Source organism: Haplochromis burtoni, unplaced genomic scaffold (assembly GCF_018398535.1).
Source record: "Haplochromis burtoni strain Fernald_Lab_line unplaced genomic scaffold, NCSU_Asbu1 Contig_11, whole genome shotgun sequence".
Taxonomy (NCBI): Eukaryota; Metazoa; Chordata; class Actinopteri; order Cichliformes; family Cichlidae; genus Haplochromis; species Haplochromis burtoni.
Genome location: NW_024582372.1, coordinates 703,403 through 726,623, shown reverse-complemented (window position 1 = coordinate 726,623; position 23,221 = coordinate 703,403). Strand labels below are relative to the sequence as shown.

General features: G+C 37.4%; 2 protein-coding genes across 3 annotated transcripts; both read right to left on the bottom strand.

Moving 5' to 3' along the window:
• Positions 1 to 10: 10 nt before the first annotated feature.
• Positions 11 to 13,412, bottom strand: def8 (differentially expressed in FDCP 8 homolog). 2 transcript variants are annotated; one of them, XM_005915177.3, is made up of 12 exons: positions 13,257 to 13,412; positions 12,015 to 12,137; positions 7,317 to 7,411; positions 7,044 to 7,193; positions 5,698 to 5,839; positions 5,216 to 5,380; positions 4,867 to 4,994; positions 2,782 to 2,895; positions 2,494 to 2,574; positions 759 to 899; positions 451 to 560; positions 11 to 142 (listed from the first exon to the last, which is right to left on the bottom strand). In XM_005915177.3, the coding sequence occupies exons 2-12, from the start codon at positions 12,121 to 12,123 to the stop codon at positions 46 to 48; spliced, it is 1,332 nt and encodes a 443-aa protein (XP_005915239.1). In that variant the 5' UTR covers positions 12,124 to 12,137; positions 13,257 to 13,412; the 3' UTR covers positions 11 to 45. The 2 variants fall into 2 exon arrangements, with proteins under 2 accessions (XP_005915239.1, XP_042069604.1); XM_042213670.1 differs by lacking the exons at positions 12,015 to 12,137; positions 13,257 to 13,412 and adding an exon at positions 10,017 to 11,767.
• A 5,412-nt stretch (positions 13,413 to 18,824) lies between these two features.
• On the bottom strand, positions 18,825 to 22,700 carry mc1r (melanocortin 1 receptor). The gene has a single exon (XM_042213664.1). The coding sequence runs from the start codon at positions 21,837 to 21,839 to the stop codon at positions 20,862 to 20,864; it is 978 nt and encodes a 325-aa protein (XP_042069598.1). The 5' UTR covers positions 21,840 to 22,700; the 3' UTR covers positions 18,825 to 20,861.
• Positions 22,701 to 23,221: the final 521 nt, after the last annotated feature.

The following is a 23,221-nucleotide window of genomic DNA, read 5'->3' as shown; positions in this document are numbered from 1 at the left end:
AAGCAAAGTGCAGCATCCACTTAAATCCCAGGGTCCTTTCCAGAGTTAGCTTTCTTTCACATCCAGCTCCTCTTCATCCTGCTTACGCTCAGTCATTCGTGCACATCGTGGACAAGTTGTGGAATTGTCAAAGTAACAATCTCTACAGAGGTACACAACAAAAAAACATCAACATTCATGTCAGTTTGGTTATTTCTTTTAGTAACAGTTTAATAATTGGGAAATCATAGTGCTTTGCAAATTGAAGTACCACTTGTTAAACAGAAATACTCCTAATTACCACTTTAGCAATGGAATTTGAAGGTATGTTATTCTGAAGATCTGTTTTATTATTGGTATCTCCACTCAAAACTTTTATACAAACAATTTCCTTTTATCAATTAATTTTAAACACTTCACAAAGAGAAAATTTGCTGTATTTTTGAGCCCAAATCGTTGGTGATGACTAACCTGTGAAAGACAGCAGAGCAGTCATGGCACACTGAGGTGTGACTGTCAAAGGGGAACAGGATGTCTCCCTCCTTGCAAAGCTCACACACAAATCCTTTGGCCTGACAGCGCTACAAATACACACATGGACAGCACAAACCATTAATATGGCACAGAAAGATACAATGATATCAACAAATACTAAAAACATTTCAGCCATATATTAGTACAACATGGTGAATTTGCAAGTCCAACACAGCCCCTCTTCTTCATGATATAGTTCAACAGTGCCATCAGTAGGGAAGTTTGTGCTTTATGTATGAGCTCACCTCGCAGTCTAGTTTGATGTGCTTAGCAAATGTGGTGTGGATCTCTGTGAGGGAACAGCTCAGTCTGCCAGTGGAAATGTCAATCAAATCCTGTAGTGAGTACATGTCGTCGTTCTCGACAAAGTGTTGGCGATCTTGTAGCTGGAAAATATAAATGCAAAAAAAGGAAATAGGCAACTTTCATATTATGAGACTCAACTCTTTAGTGCAAAAAAAGGATATCAGACTCAAGCATAGTTTTAAACACATTATTTATTTATTTTAACAGTAGGGAAACATTTTAAAACAATTCAAACTGACAATTCATAAAAATATGTTTAGTTTAGATTAAAACTGAGCTAATACAGAACTTGAGATCACAAGAGTCAATTTAATTTATGCAAGCTAATTAGTGATATCCAGTGGCTCACCCGACTGTACATCATCAGCCTTCTTTAGTTCAGAACTCTTCACTTCTATCACATGGTGGTGCTGTTTTAACATACTGCTAATAGGCTGCCTGTGTCAGTGCTTCCATTTGCATTTTTCTAAATGGTAAGTAAATTGATAGCAGGTTTTCCAAACTGGGTTGTTTACATTCTTGCTAACTTTGAAGGGTTAAATTGTAAACTCTGATCATCCAGTGGAGACTGAAACAATATTAACTGTTTATAATATGATAATGAAAAAAAAAACTTTCTTAATGCACATGTTTGTTTGTACAAATACACACACGCTTATATACAGCTGAGAAAAAAAGGCCTAGTCTAAATTTGTAAATGCCAGTTTAAAAAAGTTGAGGCTATCAGTTCTTCATCCCAACCTTATATGAAAAGAATCTATTAGCCTATTAGACATTGGGCAATTACAAGATAATTTTATGATTTACATGCAGAATTGTCTAATAGGCTAATAGTATTGCTTGGATCAGGTTTAATTGAGATAATTTATTATAACTAGATAACGTTTCTGCTTGAAAGCAAGTCCTTGTTTTACCCAATAAAATTCAGTGTTGGTCAAGTTACTTGAAAAAAAGTAATCAGTAACTAATTACTGATTACTTCCCCAAAAAAGTTATCCTGTTACTTTACTGATTACTTATTTTCAAAAGTAATTAATTACCTAGTTACTTAGTTATTTTTAAAAACACGATTTACAACCTGAATAGGTGATAAAGCGATAGATCTTTCAGCCCAATTCTACTTTTTCTGCATAATCCATCTTAATCCCTGGTGCAGGTGTGCAGCAGCGGTCAGTTGAAGAATCCGCGAGTTTCTCTGTGAATTTCCCATTACGTCGTAGTGCACTCGGTGCTTGCTTGGAAGTTTAGGGGGGTTTTTTTCGTGTAAAAAGACGTTTTCTTCCCACGCACAACGGACACTAATGTTTTCGTCACTTTTCATGGAATCAAACTCAAAATAAGGTCAGTACTTCCACACTTTAAACGCTGCACGCTCATACTCTCTCCCACACTCGATATATTATCCATTGTTGATCTGTACACAGCTGTTATCACGAACGTCGCTTACATCACTGTCATGAGACATTCTCGCAAAAAAATCACGGTTTTAGTAACGCAGCGTGCTTACGTGAACGTAACAGTAATCTAATTACCGTTTTTGCAATAGTAATCCCTTAAGTTACTCGTTATTTGAAAAAAGTAATCAGATTACGCGTTACTGCCCATCTCTGATAAAATTTACTAAAATCTACTAAAAATTACATCTTAAACCTCTGACAATAAAAAGTTACTGACCTGTAGTAGCAGCCGAGCTTCCATTGCCTCCTTGCAGGTGATAAAATAGGGTTTCATTAACAGAATATCTTGACGAAGTTTCTGCGGGAGAAAACACACACAAACATTTCTGTCACTCTTAGTGAATGGAGTCACTCACCCACTTGCCTGTCCTGGCAACACTGAATGAAAAAAAAAAAACATTTAGGGATAGGTTGGCTGACAACACAACTGTGAAAGTAATTATTTATTTAAAACAAGTCTATTAAAAATAAGCTGAAAAATAAACTTCAATGGGAAGCTACCCACCCTGATTTCAACCAGTTCCTCCACAAAGTTGAATAGCAGCGGGTTTATTTCTTTCAGCCTTAGCACCGGGCGTGACATCATCAGGGCCAGGTAGCGCATTGAGGAGCGACAGACCTGAGATAGAGACACTATCAGAACACAAACTGGCTCAATACGCCCTCAAAACACACTGACATACCTTCATCATAAGACAGTGAGCTTGGTTAATCCTGCACTGGTCGACAGCTTTAACGAGTAAATGTGCATCATCTGATTCAAATTCACAAACCTCGCCCTGAACTGGGATGATTTTAAAAGTAGGTCACATGCCACCAGATAAATGATTCTACCAGACACGGGAATGTAATTGAGTTGAGTGACATATAAATAACATTAATCTGACTTCCCTTGAGTAAATTTTTAAAACCTGGGGAAACTTCTTTAAAGGATGGTTTCGCAGTTTTGTAGTACTCTTTATGACTAGTAAATTGAGTTAATCAGTGGAATGTCCATGCGTGATATGCATGTATATGTATACGATTCTGTCTAACTTTGATGTAAAGCAGTAGCATCCACTAAATAATATTAAAAGCACATTTACAAATTCCAGCCTCTTTCAGTCCAATCAAAAATGTTCAGATAACATGTTAATGAAATTTAGTTTACACTAGAGATGGCACGATACCACTTTTTTATGTCCGATACCGATATCATAAATTTGGATATCTGCCGATACCGATATGAATCCGATATAGTGTTTTTTAATCAACAAAACTGTTTTTTTTTTTATATCTTGCTGCATTTTGTATAAGTTCATACTCAAGTTTAAAACAACAACTACACTAAAGGTATTCTGTTATACCTGTATTCAAAAAAAAAATATTTCATAGTTCAGCAATACTGATCAATCTAATAAACTTAAACCTACACCATCCTCCCTATTCTGGTATTTTAAAGAGTACTTAGCGTAAATATTAAGCAACCTAACTAATAGGGTTCCAACTCCCAGCAACAACAAAAATAAATAAATAAAAAATAGGGAACCACCCCTCACGCTCCACCTCATGATGCTTAATCGACGTAATCAACCTTAATTTGATGCAGTGTGAAAAAAAATGCACAGAAATCAATTATTTTTCAAGAAATATTAAATAGATTCAACATCTTTCTTCAACAAAATTGCAGACTGCACAGATGGTACCTTCCCAAAGGAAAAAGTACTATAGCTTACTAGGGTATATATATTAGACTTAATAGTCACTATATACAGTAATTGACTTCTATTCATTTTACATCAAATTAAAACTTTGGGTGTAAGATTCGGATAATTATTTATTAAAAGCTAGACATTTTAAATGAGAATAAGAAAGAAAAGTATGTCTTTGTGCCCCCTTTTCCCTGTTAATGCCCTATCGGCCCCCCTGGCTAAACTTTGCTAGATCCGCCCCTGCACAGTTACCAGCGTCAGCTACGTAGAAAAAGATCCTCGAGTAGAAAGTAATATTAAATAAATTCTAACAACAGCTTATCAAGCTTAAACGTGCTGCTGTTGTTCAGCCGCTGGTTTCCTCTTTCTGGTGCAAAGTGGGCCAAAAACAAACAAGAGAGACGGACTCGCGACAGAAAAGCCGATCAGCTGATCATTAAGCAGTTTCATGATTGAAGTAGCAGCAGGAGAGGCAGTCGCTTGTTAAGCTTAACGCAGGAATGCTTTACAAACATTCAGAGATGGACTTACACACTTGCTTTACTTCTCTCGGGGATAACTTTGTCGGAGATGAAATGCCGGGTTGCTAGCGAAGCTCCAAATGCTATCCAGACCACCACAGGTCCCGCATGCCACAGCCGCTCTATCACGTGATGCATACTGCTCCGACGTGCTAACGTTCTGAGGTGAGTTACGGCGTGTTGCAAGTTTTGTGAGGTGCTTTCGTGATATTTAATGGATCGGATTACATTTTTTATTTTTCTCCGATATCCGATCCAGTAATTTAGGTCAGTATCGGACCGATACCGATACGTAATATCGGATCGGTCCATCTCTAGTTTACACATTTATAAATTTTATTTTCATGTGCTGAGTGTATCTGCGGTTGTTGAGGTTACCTTCCTTGATTCAAACTCCCAGTTGTGGATGACACGAGCTGGAATGACGGCCGTGTCATTCCAATGACATGTGCTGCAGTAATACTGGCCAGTGTAGTCACACTGTCTGGCTTCACTAGGTACGCCCCCTGCAAGATAAATACAAAAAAGTACAGTTAAACTATAAAACAAAAGAACATGTACACATCATCAAAATGCATTTAAAATACTATAGAAAACATAAATATATAAATATTCCACAACTAAGGCAACCAGAGGTCATTTTATATATATATATATATATACATACATACACACACACACTCCTAATTGGGCTAACCAAACATAAACACATTGAATTTGTACTCACTCAGTGAAATTTGTGCACGACATTCTGCACAGCGGTAATCTTGCCGGTCTAGTCCTATTTCAGGACAAATACTGAGCTCGTACTCAGACTGGTGGCTGACCTTTGACCTGACACAGGGTTTAGTGATCAGATTCATACACTTACTATGGCAACGATAATAGCATCCTGAAAAAAGAAAGAGATAACTTCAAATTATAATATATAGTTTTGTTTTCGCCATCAAGATTACTCATTGTCTCACCTGTCACTGGTTCAGACAGAAACATTTCATACAACAGAATGGAAGTTAAGCCTCTTTGAACTAGGGGGCAAATGGATTGCACAGATCTCTAATTACCTTCTGAGTGTATTAAGGCTTGAGAGCACAGCAAATGATATTAGAAGTCTGAATTTTGAGCAGTGTTAACAGAAATGTTTCAAACTTTTGGGAACTAAACTTTCGATAATCTTACAGCGCTCTACCAGTATCTACTATGTCTCACCTGTGCAGGTATACCAAGTCTGGATAAGGCCCCAGATAATAGTGCTACACTTATCACAGGTCTGTTTCACACTCTTGCTCTTTTCCTTGGAGAAGCGGTGTTCCAGTAGGACTCTCAGATTAGGCTCATCTTCCTCTGGATCCTTTAAAATGATGCATGCAAAAAACAGAACACACAAAACATGGCTGTAACACTGTTTTGTGTACAGCTGCAAGAGATAGCAACCTATGTGCAATTAAGTTTGTTTACACTTACACTACCTTGTGTTTTGTATAGCCTAAACAAAACTGATGGGAATGCATAAAAAAACATCAAGGATTAATTTCCTGATGTATGAAACTCTTTTGATTCACAAAACTTTTCTGCTGAACTTGGACCAGAAGGCATAACAGCTGTCTTACGATGGAATTTGAAGTGCTCTGGGTAAATTTCATAGATAGAGATATAATTTGAGTTGCTTCACATGATAAAGTTTGAAATGAAAGAGATTATGGATGTTAAGAATCAAGCTAAGCAATTGGATATGTTTCACTGCTTTATTAAAAAAAAGAAGAAGAAGAAGAAGATTCCTTTGTCCGTTATTATCACCGTGACTTATTCTTTAACATTTTTATTATGTTACAGTAATCAGTGTGACACACTGCCTGTGTGTTAAAGTGCTCTTGTTAGTGTTTAAGTGTTGTTAAAGTGAAGAAACTGTCAAATTGTTAAGACATGGGGGGTGACTTCAGAGTAATCTTTCGTGGTCAACCGGGATCTTGCTATTGGAAACAAACTAATGCACTGAAAAACAAAGCCAGATGAGAACTGATACCTTCTTTACTGTTGATGAATGAGCTTGATTAATGAGCTTGTTTATTTGAAAGCCCTTTAATACACTAGACTGTAAAACTTTGTTTTCTATCATTTATAAACAAAAAAGGGAATTTATGCAAACTCTTCGCCAACTCTTCTCCAAGAATGTCTGCAATGCATTTTCACACATTTCATAAAGGGCAAAATACTCAAATCAAAGCAGTTTGGAGTGTTTTAGATGTTTTCCTACCATAGTTATCACCCTGTATACTTACAGGCCCAACATGATCACTAAGAATCTCCTCCTCCTCTGACATCAATCCTCCACACATGGTCACTTCTCTAAGGGTTTCTTAAGAGTTCAACTTGATTTTAAGGTTTTGACCTTACTAAGTCTTTCAGATGACATTATAATTTAAAACTATATTAATAAAACTGAACTTTGCATTTGTACAGATTTCCATTAATATTTAAAGCCTGTTACACTTATCCAAGAACACACAACTACAATATAATGTCATGCCCTTCTCAATTTTCCCCTCAGTCCCAACCTTAAGTTCTTGCAGTTTGAGGCGCAGGTGGATAAGTTTCACTACATTGTCTTTTTGTCTCTCTGAATGCTCTGGCAGCTCCAAGATCAGCTTCTTACATTCTTCTATTGCCAGTTTAAGCTGTTCAATGTCTGATGCCACAAAAGAACCCTGTAACATGATATGAAAATGGAAGACAAGGAAGTTTCACATTTTACAGTATAAACAGTTAAATTGAAAGTGATAAATTATTTTTACTGGGTTACAAATCAGAAAAACGTAAGGAGTACATACCACAGGCCTTGAGAAGTGATCCTCAGCTAGACCGAGGTCCATGGTTCGATCTGAACTGTGTGTTCTGGTCCCAGGGAAAACCTCAGGTCTTGCTTCTAAATTGAGGAAAACATGGCATAAAGCGCTGTTCTTCTTGCAAGCATACACACTACATTCTGGCAAGTGCACTCGGTCACGCTTGCTAATTTCATCCACATGACTATTGCAACTCAAGGCATTTCCTACACTGACTTACCCCTTACGAATTCTTGAAGGGAAAGAACAGCACAAAAATGCAAATGGAAAATTCATGTGTGATTATCCACCAACATTTGGCAATGTATAACTCTGTCAGTTGACAGTCAGGGCGTAGACATACAGAGTCATTACAACTGCTGTTCACAGGCAGAATGAACTTTGAAGTGCTTTATTACTGCTTTATTACTGTCACATTTACATGTCTGCAACCAATCTCTTTCACAATTATTCGTTCTGAATGTGTCAAAATTAGTTAAACCATCCGACATCCCAGGGCTAGCGACTTTTCCAGTCGGGCTACCAAAATCCATCTCAGCCCTGCCTGTCGGGCTATCATAGGAAGGAAAAATATATGTCAATGCTTCTGCATTCTTTCGCAAATGTATCTGGGTAATTTTGTCATTGGCATCAATGAGTCACTGTCAATATGTGACATATTGAAATGCCGTTTGAATTTGTGCTTTTTTTGCGTTCACTTTCACGTTGCGATCGCATGAACTGTGTATAGAGAGCGGCAGTACTGATTGGTGAGTGACAGATTAATTGCGCACCAATTCCTCTGGCATCGTCTTATCAATCGTTAGCTTACTATGCAAACATGACAAGTGAAATCTCCCGCAGCAAGCTTAAACATGTGAGAGGTTGATTGCGCAAAGAATCGCTGACCGTTATGTAAGTACGTGTGTAAAAGCAGCAGGATTTACGCGGTATTTTAGTTCTGCTAGCCAAATAAGACAGGTCAGGGTGAAGAAGGGGCAGCCAAAGAAAAGCCTACCACAAAACGGAAAAGTTATGACAAATCAGACTATGAGGCAAAAAGAAAGCGCAGCTTTTTTGGTTTCATGGACAAAAGAATTTCTGTGGCTGGAATATGACAAGCTAAATAACATAATGTTCTGCCAGGTGTGTTGTGAGTTTCATTGATTTCTGAGTCGACAAGCGCCTTTGTTACTGGGACCAGTAATTTTAAGAAAGACCCATCAGAACCCATGAGAAATGCAAGAAATGCATTATTGCCCAGTCTGCAGTATCTTTCCCAGAACAAACACAATTGCAAAAAACATACTAAAAATAAACCAAGCACAACAAGAAGTCCTGAAAAAGCTGTTTAGAACAGCGTCTATTTGCAAAGAGTGAACTACCATTGGCAAAATTTAGCAGTCTTTGCAAACTTCAAAAAGCAAATGGCCTAGATCTTGGTTCCACTTCCTTTACCCGTGACTTCAGTGGAAATTTCAGATTCAGGATCTGACACAGACTGATTCATGTTCCTACACAGTTCTTACAAGTTCATAGAAATTTCTGTTCAATTTGAACCAAGTATTTGAGTTGATGATTGTAATTTTTATACAGTTGTTGTAGATTTTTATTTTAACAATTTTTTGATTAATTTTTGTTTCCATTACAATATAATATTGTAAAGGAAACAAAACATTAATCTTTTTTTTTTAAATTTGGGCAACTTAAATTTATTTTGGACTACCAAAAACGAAGAGTGCCTGCCCGAAGGGCTACCAGGGATTTTGAAATTCTGCGAGCCCTGTATGACTTGTACTTTTGTTTAAAAACAACAACAACAACAAGAACAACTTTGTATAGAATTTATGTTTTACCAATCTCAATTTCTTTCATACAGTTTAATATAATTGGCACTAGATGTTGGCAGAATGATCCAAATATCAATATTATTGATGCAAATGCTGGCCATGGCATTAGACAGATACTAGTGTGATAGGATCGATGCTTCGTTTCTATCCTCCAAGTTCAGTATGTAGCCTACTGAATTGCGTTAAATAAATGTTTGTTTTTTTATAGTTTAGTATATTTTAAATTTAAAATATACTAAACTATACACTATATGCTACTATACTAAATTAAGATTCATAAAAATATACACAAAATATATACTTTGTGTTGACTGTCACATCTATTTTTTCATATATAACATATTTAATCAACAGAAGTTCACCCAAAGTGCTTTAGAGACAGCACACTTACATTCCTGGTCTTCAAAAAACCCCAAGTTTCAACTTACATGATAGTTAAAACTATCAGTATCAGTACTGATATCAGCAATACTGGCCCTGCATTTACTTAGTGTAAATACATCAATATCAAAATTTGCGCAGCAGTAATTGACACCAACACTTTCACAGTCTGATCAATATCCATTCTTTACTCAAACTGATGTTTGGCATTTTCATCTGTTACAATACAAGTCTGAATTTAAATTAAAGCAAGTGACAAATTAACATTTAAAGTGCAGTGAGAGTAAACTTTCAGCTATCCATACTGACAACTGAGATTATTCTGATGAAGTGAAAAATTAGTAAACAGAACTGAATGATGGAATTTAAAGGTTGAACAAATTCAAATATATTTAAAAAGATTAAGTCAGTGTTTAGCTATTCAAATAATGTTTAATAAACTAAAAGAATCACATTATACAAACAGTGTTGTTACCTGCGTACACCTCTGAACAAAACATGTTGAAGGAATTCAGCCTTGTAGTTCCCAATAGACTCAGAGTAATGAGGCACCGTAGAATCAGAACAGCTATCAGTGAGTCATTCTTGCTCATCAAAAAGCAAAAAGTGTATTTTTCCAAGTCCTAAATTACAGGAAGTGTTACTGAAGTACTGCTTACTCCCATGCGTTTCATTTCCTCTACTTCAGCTACAGCATTTCCAACTTCCTTTTCCTTAGTCACAACAGACCAGTGTCCTTGCTCCTTATGCATTAGCAGGATCTGCCCTACATTACAAGGAAACTATTAAACTAAGTGCACAAATTGATGCAAGCTCAATCATTCAGGTAGGGAAATCTCAAAAAGTTGACTCTGTTCATCTGGATGTAGCATTTTCCATAGGAGAAATGTTTCGTCACTCATCCAAGTGACTTCTTCCGTCTCAGCTGACTGCTTAATGATCAAGAAACTGACCTCACAGCCCATGTTTGTCAGTGGTGCTAGTTTCAGTTATTATGCAAATGTCCTGTTTATACGGTTGGGAAAACCTGCTGAGCCTGAACAAGTCACCTGGATGAGTGATGAAACGTTTCTGCACAAATTAACTTTAATGAGGGATTTATTGCCTATACAGTAACTGAGATATACTGCTTGTGTTTTTGAAAAGGAAGCAAACATACATAGTGACATTAAGAAAAAACTGGAACCATGAATGCAAAAAAACCCCACTTCCCACTGCAACAACAAACTGTTTTAGAAAGGTAAATGCCAAGATCACAAATACCACTCACTGAAATGCAGCCGCAAAGCATCACAAAGCCACCACCAGGCTATACAGATGGCTGTATAACTGCAACTTTAGCTTCCCGCAATTAAATGAACATGATAAGAGCAATATTTAAAATGTGTGCGCTCCCAATTAAAATCCAAAGTAAAAACAAATCAAGCACTGTGATTGGCACATGCCTCCATGTGTTAATCACAGCTGTTGGCGGTTCCTGGACTAATTTGGAGTAACACTATGTTGAAAGACAGATATGAAGAGCTTGTCCCTCAAAACATCATCATCTGTTGCTTGGGAATCCTTTGGATTTAGCACAAGTGTCCTGGAACAAATCATATGCAGCTACTTCTATGTGTCTGTACTGCAAAGCAACACAACTTCAATCACCTAAAAAGACACCAAAAACTGCAGTAAAATTCATGCATGAAGGCCAAGAAAACCATTGCAGTGCTTGCTAGCATGAATCATTCAGTACCATTGCAGACATACACCACGTGTGCCCACTAAAGAAGTTGAGTAACAAATCTTTCAGGAAAATGGTAAACTTACTGCACAAACCATATGTTATCCTGTCATGCAGTGTCCTGATAATTTTGTTTAGTTAGGTTTTGGTACTGGTTTTTTTCTTTTAAATATTTTTATTTTTCTTTAAAGATAATTTAGGTGAATAAAAAGGACCAATTTTATTTTCATGCAAAGATCTGGACAGATGTGAAGATAGGAAAGCAGTGTTGTGGTTACATATGATCTCAATCCATCCATCCACTGTCTTCCACTTATAATTGTCAGGGTCATGGTGGGGGCTGGAACGTATTCCAGCTACCATAGGGCGAGAGAGGCAAAGCACACCCGGGACAGGTCGCTAATCTGTCACAGGGCCAACACATAGAGACAGACAACAATTCACACTCACATTCACACATGAGCAATTTAGAATTACCAATTAACCAAACCCCACTAACTGCATGTCTTTGGACTGTGGGAGGAAGCCAAAGTACTTGGAGAGAACCCACACAAACACAGAGAAAACGGAAAAGTCAGAGAAATCGATCAGTGTGAGGTGTAAACTCTGTCTATATGGCTTAATACTAAGATGAAGCAGGCAAATGAAAGACAACAAAGAAAACAATGTATATTATTTTCCTGGATTTAACTACAGGTGTGAAAGCAATCCTTAGACAGTTGTATCATAACTTGTGGCAAACCTCACCATGTTGCGGGGGTGTTTTGTCTCCTTGGGGACCATCCTCTTCCTCTCCACGATCAAATGGATTGAGGCGGGTTTGGCGAAAAAGTGCAAGTCTCTCATCATACTCCATTTTATTGGCTACATCTAAGAAAGACAAACAAAACAAAGCAATTGTCTTCTCTTGGCTTTATGTATTGAAACATTACGAGGAATCTCAGTTTCCTTTCAGAAGGAAGCTGGTTAGCCAGTGTTTATACTTGGTTCGGCTTACTGTGCAGTGATAGACATTGTGTTGACATTTACTTGGTCATGAGCTGTTCATGGGTCATAACTCTCACTAAGAGCCCAATGGTTTCAAGAAAAATAAAGGCAAAATATGTGCTGCATGTTACAAGCAGAAATATGAATCCGTGCACATCTTTAACTTCGTTCAAATACATAATACATAGTCCTGAATGAGAGTTATACCAAAGCTACTGCTATTTTATACTTGCAATTTAGGTCAGATCTTAAAAAAGATTTAGTCTTACACATTACAGAAAAAGTTCCTTTTAAAATGAAACAAAATCTACTTTTTCATCAGATCCTCCCTACCTCACAAAACTCTTTCAAACTTTCAAACTCCACATCCATATGCTAGAATACCAGAGAATACGAATGTCCTGTTGAAAATTGTAACCATAACGAAGGAAACTCTGATACATAATTAAAGGGTTAAGGGTAGTAGTAATTGTAATTTAATTCCATGTAGATTTTATGAAGCTACACTAGAGACAGCCTGACAGGTACACTAGCACTCCCTTTGGCTGGTTAATTACCATTAAGTCTCATTTTCACTGAGGCTGAAGATGCATGAATCCCAGTGGTATGTGTAAGCTCTACTTCAACAGTCAACAAAAACACGCCCTACAGACATTTTATGGACGACTTAAGTAAATAAGGTCAAACGAGGTAACACTGCAAATACTGAAAAGACCGAGAAACGTTAAGTTGGAGCTTTATTTCACTAATTATTACCACTTAAGGATGATGCTGCAGTAAGTCATAATGTGCTAAGAGGTAACCTTAATGTTATTTCGTTCATCACAGCTAAACAGCTTAACAGGGCGTTAACAAGGCGCTAAAAGGGCAAGTCCATATCCAAACACGGATGTCAACAAACAGCTAATGCTAGCTAGCTAACAAGCTTTTAAACCAGCAAGTCGTCCGTTGATTTGATGCTAATGTTTGGTCATTAAAGCGGCCGTCTAGTTGGAAGCTTACCCCGTTGTTGAACGAATTTATCAGCAGCAAACTAGCAGCTATATTATAATATAATAATATATTTTGTGGACGACGTTTATGATGAATATAGAAAGCCGTCCCCGTTTTGTTTTGCCTCTGTCATGGGTAACATCACACAGGGGGAAAAAAAACGTCAAGTCATACTTCGTCAAAGTAGCGAGTTCCGGCGAGATTTTCAAAATAAAAAATAACCATTGCCATAATGAAGTAGTGTAGAAGAAATAAAAGAAACTCAAGTGGTAAATAAAGGCTACATTTAAAGCGACATCTGTATTTGCAACTTAGTAAATATGTTTTGACACGTGGTATACCAATATAGATTACTGTTAATGGTGTAAAATAAAGCGGTACCTTTAATTTGAAAAGAAACATCATCCTCAGTTTTTCTCATTTTATGTGATTTTAGGTACCTTCCAATTAATTTCCTCAGTAAGATCCCTTTAAAAGTGCTGACTGCATGTCTTTTTCTTTTTTATACACATCATCTAAATATAATCCTTAAATGAATTATTAGTTGTACTGATAATGAAAGAAATGTCATACAAATAATACTTTTCTCTACAACAAATACAATATAATTCTCCTAAATGGCAGTTAAAATTATTATTATTATTTGTTTGTTTGACCGCTGATTTTATAGTTCCCTTTGGCTTTTCAGTGGCTTTTGTTTGCTTGAAGACAAGAATGATTTGTGTAGGAAATTCCATTTCAAACTCCTCATTTTAAACTGGGAATTTTTGGATTCATGCAAGGACAAAACGCGTTTCATGCTGCTTAGCTCAAGGGTACAAAAAAATGAGGTCACATATTACTGGGGAAATAAATTATTACAAATTTAGCACCTGAACACTGCACTCTGCAAAACCATATGTTATACTCATCTAATGTCATTTTCATAAACTGTCCGTTTTAAATACCACAAAAGGATTTCTGAAAAATTAGAGTTAGTGACTGGTCATAAATATCACAGATGCTAGCTTTAAGGGAGAATGTTCATGAGCTTACTGAATATGGCAAATAACATCTTCGCAGCAAACATGTTGCGTAAAAACTGAAAAAACAAAAGAAAACGAAAATAAATAAATAATAATCAATACAGTGTAAGCAGTCTGTTTATATCTGGTCCAGTATATCAGTGGTTTTGCTGTTAATACACAAGCAACTACAGAGAAACCTTTTTAAGTGTGGTTTTATTACCGTGGCTTGTTGCCTTGGTTAAAAATGCTTAAAAATGTAAAAAGCACTTCAGTGGAATATGATGAAACCAGTTCAAATAAAGGAGGGAGAGGGTACTGTTGGAGTTCAAGGTTGTTGCACATATTAAATAAAATTTTACATTATCCCCTTAGCAGCTGACAGTCTTTTTATAACATTTCTCCAATAACAGTATTCAGTATTTGGTTTCGGAGAAAATGTTTTGACCACCAAGCTTGTTATGAATTATAATTTACAACAGTTTGGGAGTTCCTAGAAGTTATTACCATGTATGATTCAACCTATGATTCACACTGAAGATTAGATTTAAAGCTTTGCACCAAGCTAAAATACATAAAGATGGGCTTTAGTAAATCTACATGGAAAGATCCCTAGACTTGTCACATATAAGAAACGTCACTTTGTATTACTTCAACAACAACAACAACAATAATAATAATAATAACCTGCCTTAGTTGGCTTCCAGAGAAAATGAATGCTGATGTTGCTACATGTCTGCCATATCTATGAAGAGGCCATAACCCTATCATAACTGTATTTTTCAGTGTGATCAGTTTGGTGCCTCATTCTTTTCCTTGTTCCTTGTTTTTACTGTTTCTGGGAATGATGCTGCTTCTGTAATCTACTAGGAATCTGCCCTAAAAAACTTTTTACATTGAGTTTCATTTATTTGTGCACAAATGTAGAAAGTGTGTGGCAATGAGCATTTTGTTTTTTTCCATTTCTATTTCTATAGATGATTATTTCCATTACATACAAAGTCTTGAATTATAAGGCCTCGTGGTTACATAAAGACTTTATAGAGCAGCTTTTCTTCAGACTGTCATGTTACTTGTGCTTCTAAGAGTTTCTGAAAGTAGAATGGGAGGCAGAGCCTTCTGCCATGGAACCAGCTCACAGTTTGGGTTTGGGAGACAGAGACTCTCACTGCTTTAAAGATTTAAAGCTTTACCTTTTTGATAACTCTTATCTAGACTAATAAAGTTATAGGATCAGGCTACTTATGGACTTCTTCTTCCCCATTTTCACTCATGCCACTATTATCTCTCTCTCTACTCTCTTCTTTTTGTTGTGGTCTCTTTTCTGTCTCCCACCCAAACCAGTTTTAGCAGATATTCAGCAGGTATTGTCTGATTGTTGAAGTTCTCTTTGCAATCAAAGTTTTTTTTAACTTACAATGTGAAGCTTCTTAGGATGACTGTTGTTGTGAACTGGAACTATATAAAAAGTGAACTGAATTGAAATTAAGATTCACAAATAACCACCATACATAGCAGAGCTGCCTTCCCATGTGGAAAAGAAATAGTAAAAACTTACATGATTTACTCATGAAAGTGGCCACTTTCTCATTACTTTCATACATTGTTTTAGTAAGTATCCAGAACATACAAGTTTCATTTATATAATTTTTCAAGGGATCTTATATCTGTTTTCACTCTTGTATGCTTTTCATCCAAGTTTCACACAAGACAGATACAAACTTTATAAGATTTATATAGATCTTTTCCATATGGGTTTACTTGTTGCATCTAATGGAAACTAAAACACACACCAGTACTACATTCAGACCCCATTTTGGTTCAGCTTAAAGCAGATTTATGGAGATAATGTTCAGTATCAGAGGTTGCAGAGCAAATTTTCACTGTAGAGACTCGGTAAACACGGGTCTTTCATTGTCTTTCACGGCTATCCTAAGAGATTTGTGGACAATGACCATCACATGTGCACGAGTGTGTTAACTTTCAGGGGGTACCAAAACAATTTCACAGTGTATAGAAATGTTTTAGACGTGTGCATGCCTCTATGTTTTTTTTCCCCCTATTGGTCACATTTACGTGCTTCAGATAATCACATTTCAATATTAGATAATGACAACCCAAATAAATACAAAATGCACTCTTTAAATAATGATTTAATTTATTAAGGGAAAAAAGTTATCCAAACCTGCTTAGCACTGTGTTTAGGTGGTCAGGTTATATTCCTTAAACCTATTAACTGCTTGAGCAACCCTCAGCAGCAAGAACTGCTGTCAAACAGTATGGTGCATTGAATCTTTCACACTGCTGTGGAGGAATATTGGCCCGCTCTTTATTTTAACTCAGGTCATGCCAAAGCATCTCAATCTGATTTGAGGGCTAGGTTAATTGGTTATTGTCAATGGGCAACAGGTGCGAATGTGAGTGTGACTGGTTGTCTGCCTGTTTGTGGTAGCCCTGTGGTAGACTGGCTACCTGCCCTGCCTCTATGACAGCAGGGATAGGCTCCAACCTGCTGGCCCTGAATTGGATACACAGAAGACAGATGGATGAATGTCCAGTCTCTCTAATTGGGCAAATGAGAATTTGCATAATTATGATTAAGGAACTGACCTCCCAGCCCATTGTCCCCTCAGTGGGCTGGTTTCAGTGCAGATGATTGTGCAGATGTACTGTTTATAAGATTTGGGGAAACCTGCAGTCAGCTGAGACTGAAGAAGTCACTCTGATGAGTGACGAAACGTTTCTCCCAAAAACGCTAAGTCCAGATGAACAGAATCAACTTTTGGAGAACTATTGCATTACTTTATGCTATTTTATAATTGTTTCAGTTTTCAGTATCCACTATTTTCAGTTATGGGAGGTTTTGTTTGTAAAGATTTTCTAATCAAAATCATTTGATTAAAAACCTTTTAAAAATATATTTTATTGGCATTCATCCCTGAGGGTAGGCATTTTGTGGTCTGGTCATATGGATATAGCTTGAGTGTGTTTGTTGTTGGGGGAAGCAGCTGTGGAGATTTTCCTTTACTGCAAACAGAGCTGTGTTGTGTGGCTGAATGAAGGCAGAAGTCATAGCACCAATAATAACATGCTGTTCCCTGGAAATTATGTAGTCACACGTCTCTTCCTTCCTTTAATCAGCAGTAATTCTAATTAAGTGAGACACTACAGATAACATATGGTTCATTTTTCATTTATTTTCATGGTCACGAATCTGGGGTTCATGGTCAACGTTATCATTACAGGTCACTGACAGTGATGTCAGTGTGTTCTGGTCCATGTCAGTTTTCCTCTGAGAAGCACGTGTCGTGATCAACCCTAATATTTATTTAATATCTGAGACAGGATTGGCAGGAGAGACAAATGTTTCAAAGCCGTGAGACAATCTTCCAAAGCAACTACCATTCACAAATTACTATTTAATAAGGGTAATAAATTATTTTTAGACACAAACCATCACAATGAATAGCATTCATTCATTTTGGGATTATCTTTCATCATCTTGAAGTTTCTTTGAAATTTAGGCTGTGTCAATGCATGTAATACAATTATGGACTGTTACAATATGAAAATCTAACTGGAAAGAAAAGATTTTAGCAAAAGTTAAAAAAACAAACAAAAAAACCCCCAAACAATTATACTGCAAATATAATACTGGGGTGGCTGTGATTCTGAAGGTAGAGCAGGTCATCTATTAGTCGCTTTGTGGTTTGAGTCTCGGTTGCTCGGGTCTGCATGCCAAAACACCCTTGAGCAAGATATCAAACCTCAAGTTACTCCTGATATGTTCAGGAGTGTGAATGTTAGATAGAAAGCACTTAGAAGCAGAAAAAGGTGCTTGTATGAATGAATTTGTGAACAGGTGAATGAGACATGTTGTATAGATACTTTCAGTGCTCAAGTAGAAAACCAGTATATAAGAATGTCCACTTAACGAACTGACATATGTACATTTTCACTTGTACGCATTCCCTCCATTTCTTTCTTAAAATGGAAAAATGAGCCATTTCCCTCTAATAATGTGCGTGTGGGTGACATACAAAAAAGCCAAGAATTTTTTTTAAATCATCTTAAACAATTAGGATTTTTAATTTTTTCCTTGAGGACAGGATGAGGGATTTTTCTTTTTCTTTCAAACTGGAAACCCCCTGTGCTCATTGCTGTTATTTAAGGCACAGCAAATGAACTTGATCATGAGTTTAAAAATGGAGCATTTCAAAAAACGCCTCTGTTGTGTTGTATATCAATGGCTCTACTGTCTGCCCAGAGCAAACGTTGCCTTGCATATTTTTGTTAATGTGAACCAGAAAATGTTCATGTTGCAAATAAATAGGCAAACTTTAAAAGCTCTGCAATTAAAGTTAGAATGTCGTCTGCAGATGCTGCACAAATACCTACAGATACAATACACTGACAATTTCTACCTTAATCACCAGTGTGTGAATGTGTGTGTGAATGGGTGGATGACTGGATGTGTAAAGCGCTTTGGGGTCCTTTGGGACTAGTAAAGCGCTATACAAGTACAGACCATTTACCATTTAATGCAATACAGCAACCATAATTTGTCCATAATTTCAAAATCTGGATATCGTGTTCTTTATTTGACTGCAGAGGCATTTCCTAGAGAAGCTGCAGTCTTTTTTTGCTTGATTGCACATGAATAAAGACTTCAAATAATGCTTACAAGCAATGTGCAAAAATCTGAAGATAATAATGAGATGAAAAATACTTGACTTTATGATGGACAGATGATAACTAAGCAATACCGCTGTTGTTCTGGATTCAATACAAACTATTTTGTATGTTTTGACCCCTTTATTTGGGAAAACAGGTAAACAATTCCACTAACATACATATACATATGACATACAGAACAACATAATCCTGTTTTACTCAATTTTAAGTTGACCTGGATGCACACAGTTGTTCTTTTTTTCTTTTTTGTTAAACACCCACATTTATACATTTTCATTTTATACTATGTATGGAATCGTCTTTATTTGTGGCTGTATACTGAAGCTCTGACTGTCATTATCCTTAACAGAGGTTTTCTTAAAGACTTATACATGACAATGTTGTATATTATCAGTTCTATATCGAGCCAGCACTCTGAAAACAATCCTAATAAAGCTAGTCTAATAAATCAAGTATACAAAAAACAAAGTGTACAAAAAAAAGGAAAAAAATGGGTTCTAAAATTAATCTTTAAAAAACAACAACAAAAACATTACACAGAGCACAACTTCACATTACACATTGCATTGTTGCTACCATGGTTTCTTTATTTATCTGTTGGCAGACAGCTTGATAACCCAGAAACCTTTCTTCCCACCATCATGTGGGGATTTAAAACTTTTCAGAGTTTAAATTAAGATGGATGAATTTCATCTTTTCCACAGAAAATGATCAGAGTGCAAAATGCAGGCCTGTTACCAGCACTTATGTGGGATAAATAAAGAACACCATGGAATATATGCATCAACTAAAACTATTAATGTTAATAATTAATTTATGCAATGAAGTTAATTAATTACATTAGCTGGACTTGGTGTAACCTGTATGCTGTCTTTTTAATCATGGATCTTTAGTCCGTTCCTTCCTAGACTGTCCTACATAACAAAAACTTCAGCCCAAACTGTCCCTTATTTGCGCATTTCAGAGAACCCACAAACTTCCAGAAATATAGCTTTGACATGGCTTCTTTCTTCTTTCATAAACCCTCTCATGCCATGAGCCTCGGGCCTACCACCAAGCATGTTCATGTGATTTTTGTCCCCTTTTTTTCTTTTCTTTTTTTTTAGTCACTGGGATATTTGGCGTTTATTTTTGCAACAGTAATTTTGGAGTTTGTCACACAGTGTCATTTTAAGGTTTAGTCTGATCGCCCCTCCAATTAAGCTGTGTTTCATCCGTTCCCTGCTCCGTTTGCACCATGCTTGAACATTTTCCCAAAGACAGTCTATATATAAAATAATCTGCATTTGAGCTGCAGTAACTAAGAGATTATTCGCTGATTCTATTTTTTTAAATTCTTGCAACGCACATCATTCATTAAAAGAAAAATGTAATTAAGATATTGATTCAGAAATAATAATAAATAATCTTAAAAGGGATAGAGATGTATGGTAGCGACCTTTTGTTGTTGGCCATTTTAAAAATGAAAGTAAACTTCCTTTTTTTATTTTCATGAAATTATAATAATTGAACGCCTTTTTAAAAAAGAATTAAGGCAGCATATTTTCACCACCATAAGAGGCATTTTTAGACAAAAAAAAAATCAAACATATTTACAGAAGAAAGAAAAAAACAGATCCAATAAGTAGTGTTGTGAAACTGTTGACTGATTTACGAGATTATCCACAAGCTTCCCAGTGAAGAACAAAAAAAGGCATAACGCAATAATAAATAAATTTACAGCTAAAACGGAAGCCAGTTCTATTTATCAAATTTTTGCAGTGTGACAGTCTTCAGCTGCCATGTGCACTCGCGCACGGGCAACATTTGCATGTTTAAACATATATCAGTTGTGTCTTATTCTATCTTCGGACATGTTGAAGACAGAGGAAGAATGTTGTGTTGCGCTCGGTTTTGTTCAGGAATGTCCATGATATCACACGCCGAAGCAAAACGAACACAGGACCATCTCCTGCAAGGTTTTACGCAGCTCCTGGCTCCGGTACGCGTATATAAGCGGGTCGATGAGGGAGTTACAGATGATGAGGATGAGGAAAAGGTTAAAGTTTCGAAAGAAACAGTTGCAGAAGGGGCTGGTGGGACAGGCGAGGATGAGGATAAGGTGTAGAAAGAAAGGGCCCCAGCATAAAATAAAGACCCCGAGCAGGATAGTGAGGGTTATGGCTCCTTTCATACTTGTGGACTGGCGCCTGTTTTTGTGGAAAGCCACGATGCGCCGAGAATGCACGTGCGCCAGGACAAACATGTGCAGGTATAACACGGCGTTGAATACCAGAGTAGTGCAGAAGAAAGTGACGAGGCACACGATGACGGCGTTGTCGGTATGATATACGATGAAGAGGATGCTGGAGGTGATGCTGGCCAGCCACACCACCACGATGATGATGATGGCGCGATGAGGGGTCATGATGCTGTGATACCTCAGCGCGTAAAAGATGGTGATATAGCGATCGGCAGCGATGGTGCACAGAAAGGAGAGAGAGGACACCACGGAGCTGCAGATCATCACGTCGATGACGTTGTCCAGGTGGCGAAGCATACCGGGGTTCACATCCAGGAGGCCGTGGTCATTGAGAAGCATGAATATGGTCTCCACCACGTTGCTGACGCTGACAAGCATGTCAGACACGGCCAGGCAGCAGATAAAGTAGTACATGGGCGAGTGGAGGTTTCGGTTTTTAATAATCGCCATGATGACCAAGATGTTTTCCACCAGACTGATGAGTCCCAGTGCCAAGAAGAGCTCCTGAGGGACCCGGATCTGAACGCAGTTCAGCCAGTTTCGCTCTCCTGCGGTTGAGTTCGTTTCGTTCTCCTCCAGAAGGTCATTTAGCGGTCCGAAGTCCGTGTGAAGTATGGAGGGATACTGCAGGGACCCGTTGGTCATTTCCATGTCTGCCTTCTATTAGGTAACTGCAAGCTTTTAGCTTTTCAGGTGCTCCGTGTGTGTTTTAGTCTGCTGCAGCACAGATTTAAACTGGGTAAGGAGCCTTCATCAGCTGTCTCTGGAGCTTAGAGGATGCTTCTACATCAGCTGTCGCAGTTGCAGCTTGCTTCTGAGCAGGTTGGGGATTCAAGCAACTCATCCGAACTGTTTGTTAAACCCATGGAAGCCTCAACCGTCCAGGATCATCAAACTCCACGCAAAAAGTTCAAGTATATGTATTTATATTTATTTCAACCATTAAATAGCCTGAAAAATCATCGGGGAGCTACCGCGTTGGTCCCGGTGAAAAGTGAGTTTCTTGACTCGAGTAATCCTTTTATTTTTATTATAACCTATTGAGTTTTTATTATTATTTTTCGCTCCATCCAACCAGCTGCTCCGGGATGGGCATCTGTAATCTTTCCTTCTCCGCTGCAATCTTGCACTCCGAGTTCACGTTTTTTCCTCAAACAGAGCAGCCGATCCACTAGAATCCTTCCATTAGTTCACATTGTTCTGACCAGCACAGTGGCAATGAACACTGTCTATAGTATACTGGGAACGAGAGAGAGAGAGAGAGAGAGAGAGAGAGAGAGAGAGAGAGAGAGAAAGAGATATGCCGGATTATTTCTCACAGTGATGCTGCGTCCTGAATGACTTCAAGCGGCTCCTCCTCACAAGCGTCAGCTGCGCTGCGGTCCTGTCTGCGAAAGTTGTGCCAAGTTTTCTTGGGAGAGAGCTGAACGGTGATGGATTGAATTCAGTAATAGTTCGATCTGGGTTTTTTTTAACACTTTCCTTTCTGCTTTAAGAAAATGCTTCACTTCCGCTAATCAGAGTCTTTGTGTCCAAATATAATTTCTGAAAACTAAAAAAGAAAAGCTCTTTTTTAGAAAAAGAGCTCTTTTTTAGAAAAAAAGCTCTGAAAACTTGCACTATACTTTCTGGAAAGCAGATTTAAATCTTTACTCATAGTTAGCCTCCTGTTTTGTTCTTAGATATTCTCATTTTAAAAACAACTGCACATATAAAGATGCACACGCCATGTCTGTGTGTATTTTTTTTTGAGACAGTAATAAAGAGAGGGGTCAAGAGGGATCTTGACACTGTGCTCAAATCATATTTGCCCAGGTTCCTGCAGACGCAGGAAGTAGGTGCAAGTAGGGAACAAAGTTGGTCCCTTAACATAGACACAGCATCTTCTCCTGCAAGCACAAGCACCTGCAATGTAACTAAATAATCTAAAAACAGAATCCATTTGTTCTGATTTAACTGTGACCAAATGAGGGCTTGGGGTGTCATAAAATTCACCTGAGCTGCTAATTCAGTGAGTGTGGGAAACACATGTG